Source organism: Engystomops pustulosus, chromosome 7 (genome assembly GCF_040894005.1).
Source record: "Engystomops pustulosus chromosome 7, aEngPut4.maternal, whole genome shotgun sequence".
NCBI lineage: Eukaryota > Metazoa > Chordata > Amphibia > Anura > Leptodactylidae > Engystomops > Engystomops pustulosus.
Window position 1 is genome coordinate 1,984,139 of NC_092417.1, and position 15,636 is coordinate 1,999,774.

The 15,636-nt window shown below is 55.2% G+C and overlaps 1 protein-coding gene across 14 annotated transcripts in view; it reads right to left on the reverse strand.

Annotated features, from left to right (window-relative positions):
* CELF3 (CUGBP Elav-like family member 3) overlaps positions 1 to 15,636 on the reverse strand; it is a 74,032-nt gene that overhangs the window by 26,654 nt on the left and 31,742 nt on the right. For 7 of the 14 annotated variants that reach the window (XR_011848714.1, XM_072114456.1, XM_072114450.1 and 4 more), the window contains exons 2-3: positions 11,374 to 11,456; positions 6,468 to 6,491 (exon numbers count right to left, since the gene is read on the reverse strand). Coding sequence is in view for 12 of the 14 variants with exons in the window: in XM_072114456.1 (XP_071970557.1) it covers positions 6,468 to 6,491; positions 11,374 to 11,456 (107 nt within the window). In the remaining 2 variants the exon portion in view is untranslated. The remainder of the gene's footprint in view (positions 1 to 6,467; positions 6,492 to 11,373; positions 11,457 to 15,636) is intronic. The other 7 variants (XM_072114463.1, XM_072114461.1, XM_072114457.1 and 4 more) reach the window with 1 other exon arrangement.

A 15,636-nucleotide genomic window follows, 5' to 3' on the forward strand; every position in this document is an offset into this window, starting at 1 on the left:
ACACTGCAGGAGTGTGTGGAGTAGTGTGGTCCTGGCAGGACACTGCAGGAGTGTGTGGAGTAGTGTGGTCCTGGCAGGACACTGCAGGAGTGTGTGGAGTAGTGTGGTCCTGGCAGGACACTGCAGGAGTGTGTGGAGTAGTGTGGTCCTGGCAGGACACTGCAGGAGTGTGTGGGGTAGTGTGGTCCTGGCAGGACACTGCAGGAGTGTGTGGGGTAGTGTGGTCCTGGCAGGACACTGCAGGAGTGTGTGGAGTAGTGTGGTCCTGGCAGGACACTGCAGGAGTGTGTGGAGTAGTGTGGTCCTGGCAGGACACTGCAGGAGTGTGTGGAGTAGTGTGGTCCTGGCAGGACACTGCAGGAGTGTGTGGAGTAGCGTGGTCCTGGCAGGACACTGCAGGAGTGTGTGGAGTAGCGTGGTCCTGGCAGGACACTGCAGGAGTGTGTGGAGTAGCGTGGTCCTGGCAGGACACTGCAGGAGTGTGTGGAGTAGCGTGGTCCTGGCAGGACACTGCAGGAGTGTGTGGAGTAGCGTGGTCCTGGCAGGACACTGCAGGAGTGTGTGGAGTAGCGTGGTCCTGGCAGGACACTGCAGGAGTGTGTGGAGTAGCGTGGTCCTGGCAGGACACTGCAGGAGTGTGTGGAGTAGTGTGGTCCTGGCAGGGTGTAAGCTGTAGGCAGATGTGTCTGGACCTTGAGGTTGGGGGGGGGAGGGGTGGCGGGCTATATGATCACCCAGACTAATGGACATCCTCAGCTCTCATGGGGTTAATGGGTGATAACTTGTTGCTATGGTAGCCGGTTCCTTATTCCTTCCATACGGTTGCTAGGATACGGATGTTACCGCCAGCAATGGTTGCCGTGCTGGAGCCCCGGGGGTCCTGAGCCCGGGGGTGGGGTGTGGTAGGGTAGTGGGGGTCGGGTTTATAGGGAAATGTTTTCTGCCCCCCCTCGCCCCAGACCGGGCGCAGCACTCACACAGAGCCAGATGCTCAGTAACTATGGAAACCAATGATCCCGTTCCCTAGCAACCACCCACTCACTCCTATTTATCTGTAAGGTTGCCGGGTAACCACAGTGACATCATCACTTCTCCATGTAAACAATGGAAGGAGGGGGAAGGGGGGATGATGGGGGGAGTAGTATCATCTATTATGTGCCGCCAGTGCATCCCCCATAACATCACCAAGGAGGGGGTCCCCCATAACATCATCCAGGAGGAGGGGTCCCCCATAACATCACCCAGGAGAGGGTCCCCCATAACATCATCCAGGAGGAGGGGGTCCCCCATAACATCACCCCGGAGGAGGGGTCCCCCATAACATCATCCAGGAGGAGAGGGTCCCCCATAACATCATCCAGGAGGAGAGGGTCCCCCATAACATCATCCAGGAGGAGAGGTCCCCCATAAAATCACCCAGGAGGAGAGGTCCCCCATAACATCATCCAGGAGGAGAGGTCCCCCATAACATCACCCAGGAGGAGGGTCCCCCATAACATCACCCAGGAGGAGGGGTCCCCCATAACATCACCCCGGAGGAGGGGTCCCCCATAACATCACCCAGGAGGAGGGGTCCCCCATAACATCATACAGGAGGAGAGGGTCCCCCATAACATCACCCAGGAGAGGGTCCCCCATAACATCACCCAGGAGAGGGTCCCCCATAACATCATCCAGGAGGGGGTCCCCCATAACATCATCCAGGAGGAGGGGTCCCCCATAACATCATCCAGGAGGAGGGGTCCCCCATATCATCCAGGAGGAGGGGTCCCCCATATCATCCAGGAGGAGGGGTCCCCCATATCACCCAGGAGGAGGGGTCCCCCATATCACCCAGGAGGAGGGGTCCCCCATATCACCCAGGAGGAGGGGTCCCCCATATCACCCAGGAAGAGGGGTCCCCCATAACATCACCCAGGAGGAGGGGTCCCCCATAACATCACCCAGGAGGAGGGGTCCCCCATAACATCACCCAGGAGGAGGGTCCCCCATAACATCACCCAGGAGGAGGGTCCCCCATAACATCATCCAGGAGGAGGGTCCCCCATAACATCATCCAGGAGGAGGGTCCCCCATAACATCATCCAGGAGGAGGGTCCCCCATAACATCATCCAGGAGGAGGGTCCCCCATAACATCACACAGGAGGGGGTCTCCCATAACATCACACAGGAGGGGGTCCCCCATAACATCACCCAGGAGGGGGTCCCCCATAACATCACCCAGGAGGGGGTCCCCCATAACATCATCCAGGAGGACGGTCCCCCATAACATCACACAGGAGGGGGTCTCCCATAACATCACACAGGAGGGGGTCTCCCATAACATCACACAGGAGGGGGTCTCCCATAACATCACCCAGGAGGGGGTCCCCCATAACATCATCCAGGAGGAGAGGTCCCCAATAACATCACACAGGAGGAGGGTCCCCCATAACATCATCCAGGAGGAGGGTCCCCCATAACATCATCCAGGAGGACGGTCCCCCATAACATCACACAGGAGGGGGCCTCCCATAACATCACACAGGAGGGGGTCTCCCATAACATCACACAGGAGGGGGTCTCCCATAACATCACACAGGAGGAGGGGTCCCCCATAACATCACCCAGGAGGGGGTCCCCCATAACATCACCCAGGAGGGGGTCCCCCATAACATCATCCAGGAGGGGGTCCCCCATAACATCATCCAGGAGGGGGTCTCCCATAACATCATCCAGGAGGAGGGTCCCCCATAACATCACACAGGAGGAGGGGTCCCCCATAACATCATACAGGAGGAGAGGGTCCCCCATAACATCATCCAGGAGGAGGGTCTCCCATAACATCACACAGGAGGGGGTCCCCCATAACATCACACAGGAGGGGGTCTCCCATAACATCACACAGGAGGGGGTCTCCCATAACATCACACAGGAGGGGGTCTCCCATAACATCACACAGGAGGGGGTCCCCCATAACATCACCCAGGAGGGGGTCCCTCATGTTATGGGTGCAGGGGGCTGTGTGACCTCTCGGTGGCTCTGGGGTCCCTCATGTTATGGGTGCAGGGGGCTGTGTGACCTCTCGGTGGCTCGGGGGTCCCTCATGTTATGGGTGCAGGGGGCTGTGTGACCTCAGGGAGAGGGTCCCTCATGTTATGGGTGTAGGGGGCTGTGTGACCTTAGGGAGGGGGTCCCTCATGTTATGGGTGCAGGGGGCTGTGTGACCTCTCGGTGGCTCTGGGGTCCCTCATATTATGGGTGCAGGGGGCTGTGTGACCTCTGGGTGGCTCTGGGGTCCCTCATGTTATGGGTGCAGGGGGCTGTGTGACCTCTCGGTGGCTCTGGGGTCCCTCATGTTATGGGTGCAGGGGGCTGTGTGACCTCAGGGAGGGGGTCCCTCATGTTATGGGTGCAGGGGGCTGTGTGACCTCTCGGTGGCTCTGGGGTCCCTCATGTTATGGGTGCAGGGGGCTGTGTGACCTCTCGGTGGCTCTGGGGTCCCTCATGTTATGGGTGCAGGGGGCTGTGTGACCTCAGGGAGGGGGTCCCTCATGTTATGGGTGCAGGGGGCTGTGTGACCTCGAGGAGGGGGTCCCTCATGTTATGGGTGCAGGGGGCTGTGTGACCTCGAGGAGGGGGTCCCTCATGTTATGGGTGCAGGGGGCTGTGTGACCTCTCGGTGGCTCTGGGGTCCCTCATGTTATGGGTGCAGGGGGCTGTGTGACCTCGAGGAGGGGGTCCCTCATGTTATGGGTGCAGGGGGCTGTGTGACCTCGAGGAGGGGGTCCCTCATGTTATGGGTGCAGGGGGCTGTGTGACCTCGAGGAGGGGGTCCCTCATGTTATGGGTGCAGGGGGCTGTGTGACCTCTCGGTGGCTCGGGGGTCCCTCATGTTATGGGTGCAGGGGGCTGTGTGACCTTAGGGAGGGGGTCCCTCATGTTATGGGTGCAGGGGGCTGTGTGACCTCTCGGTGGCTCTGGGGTCCCTCATATTATGGGTGCAGGGGGCTGTGTGACCTCTGGGTGGCTCTGGGGTCCCTCATGTTATGGGTGCAGGGGGCTGTGTGACCTCTCGGTGGCTCTGGGGTCCCTCATATTATGGGTGCAGGGGGCTGTGTGACCTCTGGGTGGCTCTGGGGTCCCTCATGTTATGGGTGCAGGGGGCTGTGTGACCTCTCGGTGGCTCGGGGGTCCCTCATGTTATGGGTGCAGGGGGCTGTGTGACCTCTCGGTGGCTCGGGGGTCCCTCATGTTATGGGTGCAGGGGGCTGTGTGACCTTAGGGAGGGGGTCCCTCATGTTATGGGTGCAGGGGGCTGTGTGACCTCTCGGTGGCTCTGGGGTCCCTCATATTATGGGTGCAGGGGGCTGTGTGACCTCTGGGTGGCTCTGGGGTCCCTCATGTTATGGGTGCAGGGGGCTGTGTGACCTCTCGGTGGCTCTGGGGTCCCTCATATTATGGGTGCAGGGGGCTGTGTGACCTCTGGGTGGCTCGGGGGTCCCTCATGTTATGGGTGCAGGGGGCTGTGTGACCTCTCGGTGGCTCTGGGGTCCCTCATGTAATGGGTGCAGGGGGCTGTGTGACCTCTGGGTGGCTCTGGGGTCCCTCATGTAATGGGTGCAGGGGGCTGTGTGACCTCTCGGTGGCTCGGGGGGCCCCTGGCGGTGCATGCTGTAGATCAGAAGCCAGCTGTGTGCCGATTCCTTCACTAATCTCCGGCACAAAATCCCAGAGTCCCCGCTAATCCCAGGATTATCCAATCACGTCGTAATCTCCCCACATCCCAGCATGCCGTGTGTGTCCCAGGGATTACTAGCCCCGACCCGGCAGATAATGCGCAAAAGTAGACTGAAGCATCCGAAGCCCAGCACAACGGGGGCCATCATCACTATGACATCATCACCAGCCTGTAGATCCCCATCACTATGACATCATCACAAGCCTGTAGATCCCCATCACTATGACATCATCACCAGCCTGTAGATCCCCATCACTATGACATCATCATCAGCCTGTAGATCCCCATCACTATGACATCATCATCAGCCTGTAGATCCCCATCACTATGACATCATCATCAGCCTGTAGATCCCCATCACTATGACATCACCAGCCTGTAGATCCCCATCACTATGACATCACCAGCCTGTAGATCCCCATCACTATGACATCACCAGCCTGTAGATCCCCATCACTATGACATCACCAGCCTGTAGATCCCCATCACTATGACATCACCAGCCTGTAGATCCCCATCACTATGACATCACCAGCCTGTAGATCCCCATCACTATGACATCACCAGCCTGTAGATCCCCATCACTATGACATCACCAGCCTGTAGATCCCCATCACTATGACATCATCATCAGCCTGTAGATCCCCATCACTATGACATCATCATCAGCCTGTAGATCCCCATCACTATGACATCATCACCAGCCTGTAGATCCCCATCACTATGACATCACCAGCCTGTAGATCCCCATCACTATGACATCATCACCAGCCTGTAGATCCCCATCACTATGACATCACCATCAGCCTGTAGATCCCCATCACTATGACATCACCAGCCTGTAGATCCCCATCACTATGACATCACCAGCCTGTAGATCCCATAACTATGACATCATCACCAGCCTGTAGATCCCATAACTATGACATCATCATCAGCCTGTAGATCCCCATCACTATGACATCATCACCAGCCTGTAGATCCCCCTCACTATGACATCATCATCAGCCTGTAGATCCCCATCACTATGACATCATCACCAGCCTGTAGATCCCCATCACTATGACATCATCACCAGCCTGTAGATCCCCATCACTATGACATCATCATCAGCCTGTAGATCCCCATCACTATGACATCACCAGCATGTAGATCCCATAACTATGACATCATCAGCCTGTAGATCCCCATCACTATGACATCATCAGCCTGTAGATCCCCATCACTATGACATCATCAGCCTGTAGATCCCCATCACTATGACATCACCAGCATGTAGATCCCATAACTATGACATCATCACCAGCCTGTAGATCCCCATCACTATGACATCATCAGCCTGTAGATCCCCATCACTATGACATCACCAGCCTGTAGATCCCCATCACTATGACATCACCAGCCTGTAGATCCCCATCACTATGACATCATCAGCCTGTAGATCCCCATGTGTGGGGCTGTCGATGATGTGTGTGTGACATCATCCTTCTCGCTGACGCGCCACGTTTCCTGTAACCTCCGGATGAATCCCTGGGAATAATAATCGGAGCAGCAGGTTGCTAGGCAACAATCACGTATGTTATATCAGATCCACAGGAAGATCCTGGAGAATCAGACAGATGACATTAACCCCTCAGATGCCACATTCCATAGATGTGGCTCCGCCTCCAGCGCACTACACGTCTACCACCACAGCCACAAGACGTACAAGACCCCAACACGACACAGAGCCAGGACACAACTCACACGCGGGGCGCCGGGGCCTGGACCCTGAGGGGGAGAGAGAAGGGTTAGACTGTGCTGCCCCTCACCACCTGCCCCAGCGGGGGGCAACCAGCACCGAGCATAAGCCTGTACACCACCGAGCCTGCTGCATATACTGAGACCCCCAGGATAACACCCAGCACCCATACACTGCCAGCCCTATACCCAGCACCCATATATACTGCCAGCCCTATACCCAGCACCCATATATACTGCCAGCCCTATACCCAGCCCCCATATATACTGCCAGCCCTATACCCAGCCCCCATATATACTGCCAGCCCTATACCCAGCCCCCATATATACTGCCAGCCCTATACCCAGCACCCATATATACTGCCAGCCCTATACCCAGCACCCATATATACTGCCAGCCCTATACCCAGCCCCCATATATACTGCCAGCCCTATACCCAGCCCCCATATATACTGCCAGCCCTATACCCAGCACCCATATATACTGCCAGCCCTATACCCAGCACCCATATACACTGCCAGCCCTATACCCAGCACCCATATATACTGCCAGCCCTATACCCAGCACCCATATATACTGCCAGCCCTATACCCAGCACCCATATATACTGCCAGCCCTATACCCAGCCCCCATATATACTGCCAGCCCTATACCCAGCCCCCATATATACTGCCAGCCCTATACCCAGCCCCCATATATACTGCCAGCCCTATCCCCAGCACCCATATATACTGCCAGCCCTATACCCAGCACCCATATACACTGCCAGCCCTATACCCAGCACCCATATATACTGCCAGCCCTATACCCAGCACCCATATATACTGCCAGCCCTATACCCAGCACCCATATATACTGCCAGCCCTATACCCAGCCCCCATATATACTGCCAGCCCTATACCCAGCCCCCATATATACTGCCAGCCCTATACCCAGCACCCATATATACTGCCAGCCCTATACCCAGCACCCATATATACTGCCAGCCCTATACCCAGCACCCATATATACTGCCAGCCCTATACCCAGCACCCATATATACTGCCAGCCCTATACCCAGCACCCATATATACTGCCAGCCCTATACCCAGCACCCATATATACTGCCAGCCCTATACCCAGCACCCATATATACTGCCAGCCCTATACCCAGCACCCATATATACTGCCAGCCCTATCCCCAGCACCCATATATACTGCCAGCCCTATACCCAGCACGCATATACACTGCCAGCCCTATACCCAGCACCCATATATACTGCCAGCCCTATACCCAGCACCCATATATACTGCCAGCCCTATACCCAGCACCCATATATACTGCCAGCCCTATACCCAGCACCCATATATACTGCCAGCCCTATACCCAGCACCCATATATACTGCCAGCCCTATCCCCAGCACCCATATATACTGCCAGCCCTATACCCAGCACCCATATACACTGCCAGCCCTATACCCAGCACCCATATACACTGCCAGCCCTATACCCAGCACCCATATATACTGCCAGCCCTATACCCAGCACCCATATATACAGCCAGCCCTATACCCAGCACCCATATATACTGCCAGCCCTATACCCAGCACCCATATATACTGCCAGCCCTATACCCAGCACCCATATATACAGCCAGCCCTATACCCAGCACCCATATATACTGCCAGCCCTATACCCAGCACCCATATATACAGCCAGCCCTATACCCAGCACCCATATACACTGCCAGCCCTATACCCAGCACCCATATATACTGCCAGCCCTATACCAAGCACCCATATATACTGCCAGCCCTATACCCAGCACCCATATATACTGCCAGCCCTATACCCAGCACCCATATACACTGCCAGCCCTATACCCAGCACCCATATATACTGCCAGCCCTATACCCAGCACCCGTATATACTGCCAGCCCTATACCCAGCACCCATATATACTGCCAGCCCTATACCCAGCCCCCATATATACTGCCAGCCCTATACCCAGCCCCCATATATACTGCCAGCCCTATACCCAGCCCCCATATATACTGCCAGCCCTATACCCAGCCCCCATATATACTGCCAGCCCTATACCCAGCCCCCATATATACTGCCAGCCCTATACCCAGCACCCATATATACTGCCAGCCCTATACCCAGCACCCATATATACTGCCAGCCCTATACCCAGCACCCATATATACTGCCAGCCCTATACCCAGCACCCATATATACTGCCAGCCCTATACCCAGCACCCGTATATACTGCCATCCCTATACCCAGCACCCATATATACTGCCAGCCCTATACCCAGCACCCATACACTGCCAGCCCTATACCCAGCACCCATACACTGCCAACCCTATACCCAGCACCCATATATACTGCCATCCCTATACCCAGCACCCATATATACTGCCAGCCCTATACCAAGCACCCATATATACTGCCAGCCCTATACCCAGCACCCATATATACTGCCAGCCCTATACCCAGCACCCATATATACTGCCAGCCCTATACCCAGCACCCATATATACTGCCAGCCCTATACCAAGCACCCATATATACTGCCAGCCCTATACCCAGCACCCGTATACTGCCAGCCCTATACCCAGCACCCATATACACTGCCAGCCCTATACCCAGCACCCATATATACTGCCAGCCCTATACCCAGCACCCATATATACAGCCAGCCCTATACCCAGCACCCATATATACTGCCAGCCCTATACCCAGCACCCATATATACAGCCAGCCCTATACCCAGCACCCATATACACTGCCAGCCCTATACCCAGCACCCATATATACTGCCAGCCCTATACCCAGCACCCGTATATACTGCCAGCCCTATACCCAGCACCCGTATATACTGCCATCCCTATACCCAGCACCCATATATACTGCCAGCCCTATACCCAGCACCCATACACTGCCAGCCCTATACCCAGCACCCATACACTGCCAACCCTATACCCAGCACCCATATATACTGCCATCCCTATACCCAGCACCCATATATACTGCCAGCCCTATACCAAGCACCCATATATACTGCCAGCCCTATACCCAGCCCCCATATATACTGCCAGCCCTATACCCAGCACCCATATACTGCCAACCCTATACCCAGCACCCATATATACTGCCAGCCCTATACCAAGCACCCATATATACTGCCAGCCCTATACCCAGCCCCCATATATACTGCCAGCCCTATACCCAGCACCCATATATACTGCCAGCCCTATACCCAGCACCCATATATACTGCCAGCCCTATACCCAGCACCCATATATACTGCCAGCCCTATACCAAGCACCCATATATACTGCCAGCCCTATACCCAGCACCCGTATACTGCCAGCCCTATACCCAGCACCCATATACACTGCCAGCCCTATACCCAGCACCCATATATACTGCCAGCCCTATACCCAGCACCCATATACTGCCAGCCCTATACCCAGCACCCGTACACTGCCAGCCCTATACCCAGCACCCATATACTGCCAGCCCTATACCCAGCACCCATATACTGCCATTCCTATACCCAGCACCCATATACTGCCAACCCTATACCCAGCACCCATATACTGCCAGCCCTATACCCAGCACCCGTATACTGCCAGCCCTATACCCAGCACCCGTATACTGCCAGCCCTATACCCAGCACCCGTATACTGCCAGCCCTATACCCAGCACCCGTATACTGCCAGCCCTATACCCAGCACCCGTACACTGCTAGCCCTATACCCAGCACCCATATATACTGCCAGCCCTATACCCAGCACCCATATATACTGCCAGCCCTATACCCAGCCCCCATATATACTGCCAGCCCTATACCCAGCACCCATATATACTGCCAGCCCTATACCCAGCACCCATATATACTGCCAGCCCTATACCCAGCACCCATATACACTGCCAGCCCTATACCCAGCACCCGTACACTGCCAGCCCTATACCCAGCACCCATATATACTGCCAGCCCTATACCCAGCACCCATATATACTGCCAGCCCTATACCCAGCCCCCATATATACTGCCAGCCCTATACCCAGCACCCATATATACTGCCAGCCCTATACCCAGCACCCATATATACTGCCAGCCCTATACCCAGCACCCATATACACTGCCAGCCCTATACCCAGCACCCATATATACTGCCAGCCCTATACCCAGCACCCATATATACTGCCAGCCCTATCCCCAGCACCCATATATACTGCCAGCCCTATCCCCAGCACCCATATATACTGTCAGCCCTATACCCAGCACCCATATATACTGCCAGCCCTATACCCAGCACCCATATATACTGCCAGCCCTATACCCAGCACCCATATACACTGCCAGCCCTATACCCAGCACCCATATATACTGCCAGCCCTATACCCAGCACCCATATATACTGCCAGCCCTATCCCCAGCACCCATATATACTGCCAGCACGCATCCACTATGACCCACATACCCAGCACCCATATATTGTCACCCCCCTGCATATTACTCATATACTGCCACCCCATACTCGACTCCCATCACTATCAACCTTTAGCCTTCTCATAGCTGAGGATCTGTTACAATGTATCCAGGCTGAACAATCCTCTGATATATTATATATATGTTCTGTTGTCTAAACTGTAACAAACCCTCAGCTTTGTGTCAGGAATTTAGAGTGTATGAATAGATTAAGGTGAGGAAGGAAAAATATGAGAATGCAGAACATCTCAAATCCCCTATTACACTGCAGAGTATCTCACATTCCCCCCAGTCCTGCCATTCCCCATCCCGGCTATAACTCTGCAGAGCATTTCTCTCCCAGGAGGTGCAATGCCCCCAGAGATGCCCAGCCCCCCCGCCCTGGCACTTCCACAGATACTTCTATCCATCTATTTATACCACTTACCCCGGGCAGGGTCTTCTGCTCATGGAGGGCGCTTTGGGCTTTGAGCGCCGATTCCCTGGCACAATACGTTAAGAAGGCGCATCCTGCAAGACACAATCAGAGAGGAAAGGGTTACATATGCAACAGAGATACAGAACTGTGCAGCGTACAGAGGAGGAGGAGAAGAGCAACTGTGCAGCGTACAGAGGAGGAGGAGGAGGAGGAGAAGAGAAACTGTGCAGCGTACAGAGGAGGAGGAGGAGAAGAGCAACTGTGCAGCGTACAGAGGAGGAGGAGGAGAAGAGAAACTGTGCAGCGTACAGAGGAGGAGGAGGAGGAGGAGGAGAAGAGCAACTGTGCAGCGTACAGAGGAGGAGAAGAGCAACTGTGCAGCGTACAGAGGAGGAGGAGGAGAAGAGCAACTGTGCAGCGTACAGAGGAGGAGGAGGAGGAGAAGAGCAACTGTGCAGCGTACAGAGGAGGAGGAGGAGAAGAGCAACTGTGCAGCGTACAGAGGAGAAGGAGAAGAGCAACTGTGCAGCATACAGAGGAGGAGGAGGAGAAGAGCAACTGTGCAGTGTACAGAGGAGGAGGAGAAGAGCAACTCTGCAGCGTACAGAGGAGGAGGAGGAGGAGAAGAGAAACTGTGCAGTGTACAGAGGAGGAGGAGGAGGAGGAGAAGAGAAACTGTGCAGCGTACAGAGGAGGAGGAGAAGAGCAACTCTGCAGCGTACAGAGGAGGAGGAGGAGGAGAAGAGAAACTGTGCAGCATACAGAGGAGGAGGAGGAGAAGAGCAACTGTGCAGTGTACAGAGGAGGAGGAGGAGGAGGAGGAGGAGGAGAAGAGAAACTGTGCAGCGTACAGAGGAGGAGGAGGAGAAGAGCAACTGTGCAGCGTACAGAGGAGGAGGAGGAGAAGAGCAACTGTGCAGCGTACAGAGGAGGAGGAGGAGAAGAGCAACTGTGCAGTGTACAGAGGAGGAGGAGAAGAGCAACTGTGCAGCGTACAGAGGAGGAGGAGAAGAGCAACTGTGCAGCGTACAGAGGAGGAGGAGGAGAAGAGAAACTGTGCAGCGTACAGAGGAGGAGGAGAAGAGAAACTGTGCAGCGTACAGAGGAGGAGGAGGAGGAGAAGAGAAACTGTGCAGCGTACAGAGGAGGAGGAGAAGAGCAACTCTGCAGCGTACAGAGGAGGAGGAGGAGGAGGAGGAGAAGAGGAGAAACTGTGCAGCCTACAGAGGAGGAGGTGAAGAGCAACTCTGCAGCGTACAGAGGAGGAGGAGGAGAAGTGCAACTGTGCAGTGTACAGAGGAGGAGGAGGAGGAGGAGAAGAGAAACTGTGCAGCGTACAGAGGAGGAGGAGGAGAAGAGCAACTGTGCAGTGTACAGAGGAGGAGGAGGAGGAGAAGAGAAACTGTGCAGCGTACAGAGGAGGAGGAGGAGAAGAGCAACTCTGCAGCGTACAGAGGAGGAGGAGGAGAAGAGCAACTGTGCAGCGTACAGAGGAGGAGGAGAAGAGCAACTCTGCAGCGTACAGAGGAGGAGGAGGAGAAGAGCAACTGTGCAGCGTACAGAGGAGGAGGAGGAGAAGAGAAACTGTGCAGCGTACAGAGGAGGAGGAGAAGAGAAACTGTGCAGCGTACAGAGGAGGAGGAGAAGAGCAACTGTGCAGCGTACAGAGGAGGAGAAGAGAAACTGTGCAGCGTACAGAGGAGGAGGAGAAGAGCAACTGTGCAGCGTACAGAGGAGGAGGAGGAGAAGAGCAACTGTGCAGCGTACAGAGGAGGAGGAGGAGAAGAGCAACTGTGCAGCGTACAGAGGAGGAGGAGAAGAGCAACTGTGCAGCGTACAGAGGAGGAGGAGGAGAAGAGAAACTGTGCAGCGTACAGAGGAGGAGGAGAAGAGAAACTGTGCAGCGTACAGAGGAGGAGGAGGAGGAGAAGAGAAACTGTGCAGCGTACAGAGGAGGAGGAGAAGAGCAACTCTGCAGCGTACAGAGGAGGAGGAGGAGGAGGAGGAGAAGAGGAGAAACTGTGCAGCCTACAGAGGAGGAGGTGAAGAGCAACTCTGCAGCGTACAGAGGAGGAGGAGGAGAAGTGCAACTGTGCAGTGTACAGAGGAGGAGGAGGAGGAGGAGAAGAGAAACTGTGCAGCGTACAGAGGAGGAGGAGGAGAAGAGCAACTGTGCAGTGTACAGAGGAGGAGGAGGAGGAGAAGAGAAACTGTGCAGCGTACAGAGGAGGAGGAGGAGAAGAGCAACTCTGCAGCGTACAGAGGAGGAGGAGGAGAAGAGCAACTGTGCAGCGTACAGAGGAGGAGGAGAAGAGCAACTCTGCAGCGTACAGAGGAGGAGGAGGAGAAGAGCAACTGTGCAGCGTACAGAGGAGGAGGAGGAGAAGAGAAACTGTGCAGCGTACAGAGGAGGAGGAGAAGAGAAACTGTGCAGCGTACAGAGGAGGAGGAGAAGAGCAACTGTGCAGCGTACAGAGGAGGAGAAGAGAAACTGTGCAGCGTACAGAGGAGGAGGAGAAGAGCAACTGTGCAGCGTACAGAGGAGGAGGAGGAGAAGAGCAACTGTGCAGCGTACAGAGGAGGAGGAGGAGAAGAGAAACTGTGCAGCCTACAGAGGAGGAGGAGAAGAGCAACTGTGCAACGTACAGAGGAGGAGGAGGAGGAGGAGAAGAGAAACTGTGCAGCGTACAGAGGAGGAAGAGGAGAAGAGAAACTGTGCAGCGTACAGAGGAGGAGGAGGAGAAGAGAAACTGTGCAGCGTACAGAGGAGGAGGAGGAGGAGGAGGAGGAGGAGGAGGAGGAGAAGAGAAACTGTGCAGCCTACAGAGGAGGAGGAGGAGAAGAGAAACTGTGCAGCGTACAGAGGAGGAGGAGGAGAAGAGAAACTGTGCAGCGTACAGAGGAGGAGGAGAAGAAAAACTGTGCAGTGTACAGAGGAGGAGGAGGAGGAGGAGGAGGAGGAGAAGAGAAACTGTGCAGCGTACAGAGGAGGAGGAGGAGAAGAGAAACTGTGCAGCGTACAGAGGAGGAGGAGGAGGAGGAGGAGGAGGAGGAGGAGGAGGAGGAGGAGGAGAGAAACTGTGCAGCGTACAGAGGAGGAGGAGGAGAAGAGCAACTGTGCAGCGTACAGAGGAGGAGGAGGAGAAGAGCAACTGTGCAGCATACAGAGGAGGAGGAGGAGAAGAGCAACTGTGCAGCGTACAGAGGAGGAGGAGAAGAGAAACTGTGCAGCGTACAGAGGAGGAGGAGAAGAGCAACTGTGCAGCGTACAGAGGAGGAGGAGGAGAAGAGCAACTGTGCAGCGTACAGAGGAGGAGGAGAAGAGCAACTGTGCAGCGTACAGAGGAGGAGAAGAGAAACTGTGCAGCGTACAGAGGAGGAGAAGAGAAACTGTGCAGCGTACAGAGGAGGAGAAGAGAAACTGTGCAGAGTACAGAGGAGGAGGAGGAGGAGAAGAGCAACTGTGCAGTGTACAGAGGAGGAGGAGAAGAGAAACTGTGCAGCGTACAGAGGAGGAGAAGAGAAACTGTGCAGCGTACAGAGGAGGAGGAGAAGAAAAACTGTGCAGTGTACAGAGGAGGAGGAGGAGGAGGAGAAGAAAAACTGTGCAGCGTACAGAGGAGGAGGAGGAGGAGGAGAAGAGAAACTGTGCAGCGTACAGAGGAGGAGGAGGAGGAGAAGAGCAACTGTGCAGCGTACAGAGGAGGAGGAGGAGAAGAGCAACTGTGCAGCGTACAGAGGAGGAGGAGAAGAGCAACTGTGCAGCGTACAGAGGAGGAGGAGGAGAAGAGCAACTATTCAGCCTACAGAGGAGGAGGAGAAGAGAAACTGTGCAGCGTACAGAGGAGGAGGAGAAGAGCAACTGTGCAGCGTACAGAGGAGGAGGAGGAGAAGAGCAACTGTGCAGCGTACAGAGGAGGAGGAGGAGAAGAGCAACTGTGCAGCGTACAGAGGAGGAGGAGAAGAGCAACTGTGCAGCGTACAGAGGAGGAGGAGGAGAAGAGCAACTGTGCAGCGTACAGAGGAGGAGAAGAGAAACTGTGCAGCGTACAGAGGAGGAGAAGAGAAACTGTGCAGAGTACAGAGGAGGAGAAGAGAAACTGTGCAGAGTACAGAGGAGGAGAAGAAGAGCAACTGTGCAGCGTACAGAGGAGAAGAAGAGCAACTGTGCAGCGTACAGAGGAGGAGAAGAGCAACTGTGCAGCGTACAGAGGAGGAGAAGAGCAACTGTGCAGCGTACAGAGGAGGAGGAGGAGGAGGAGGAGGAGGAGA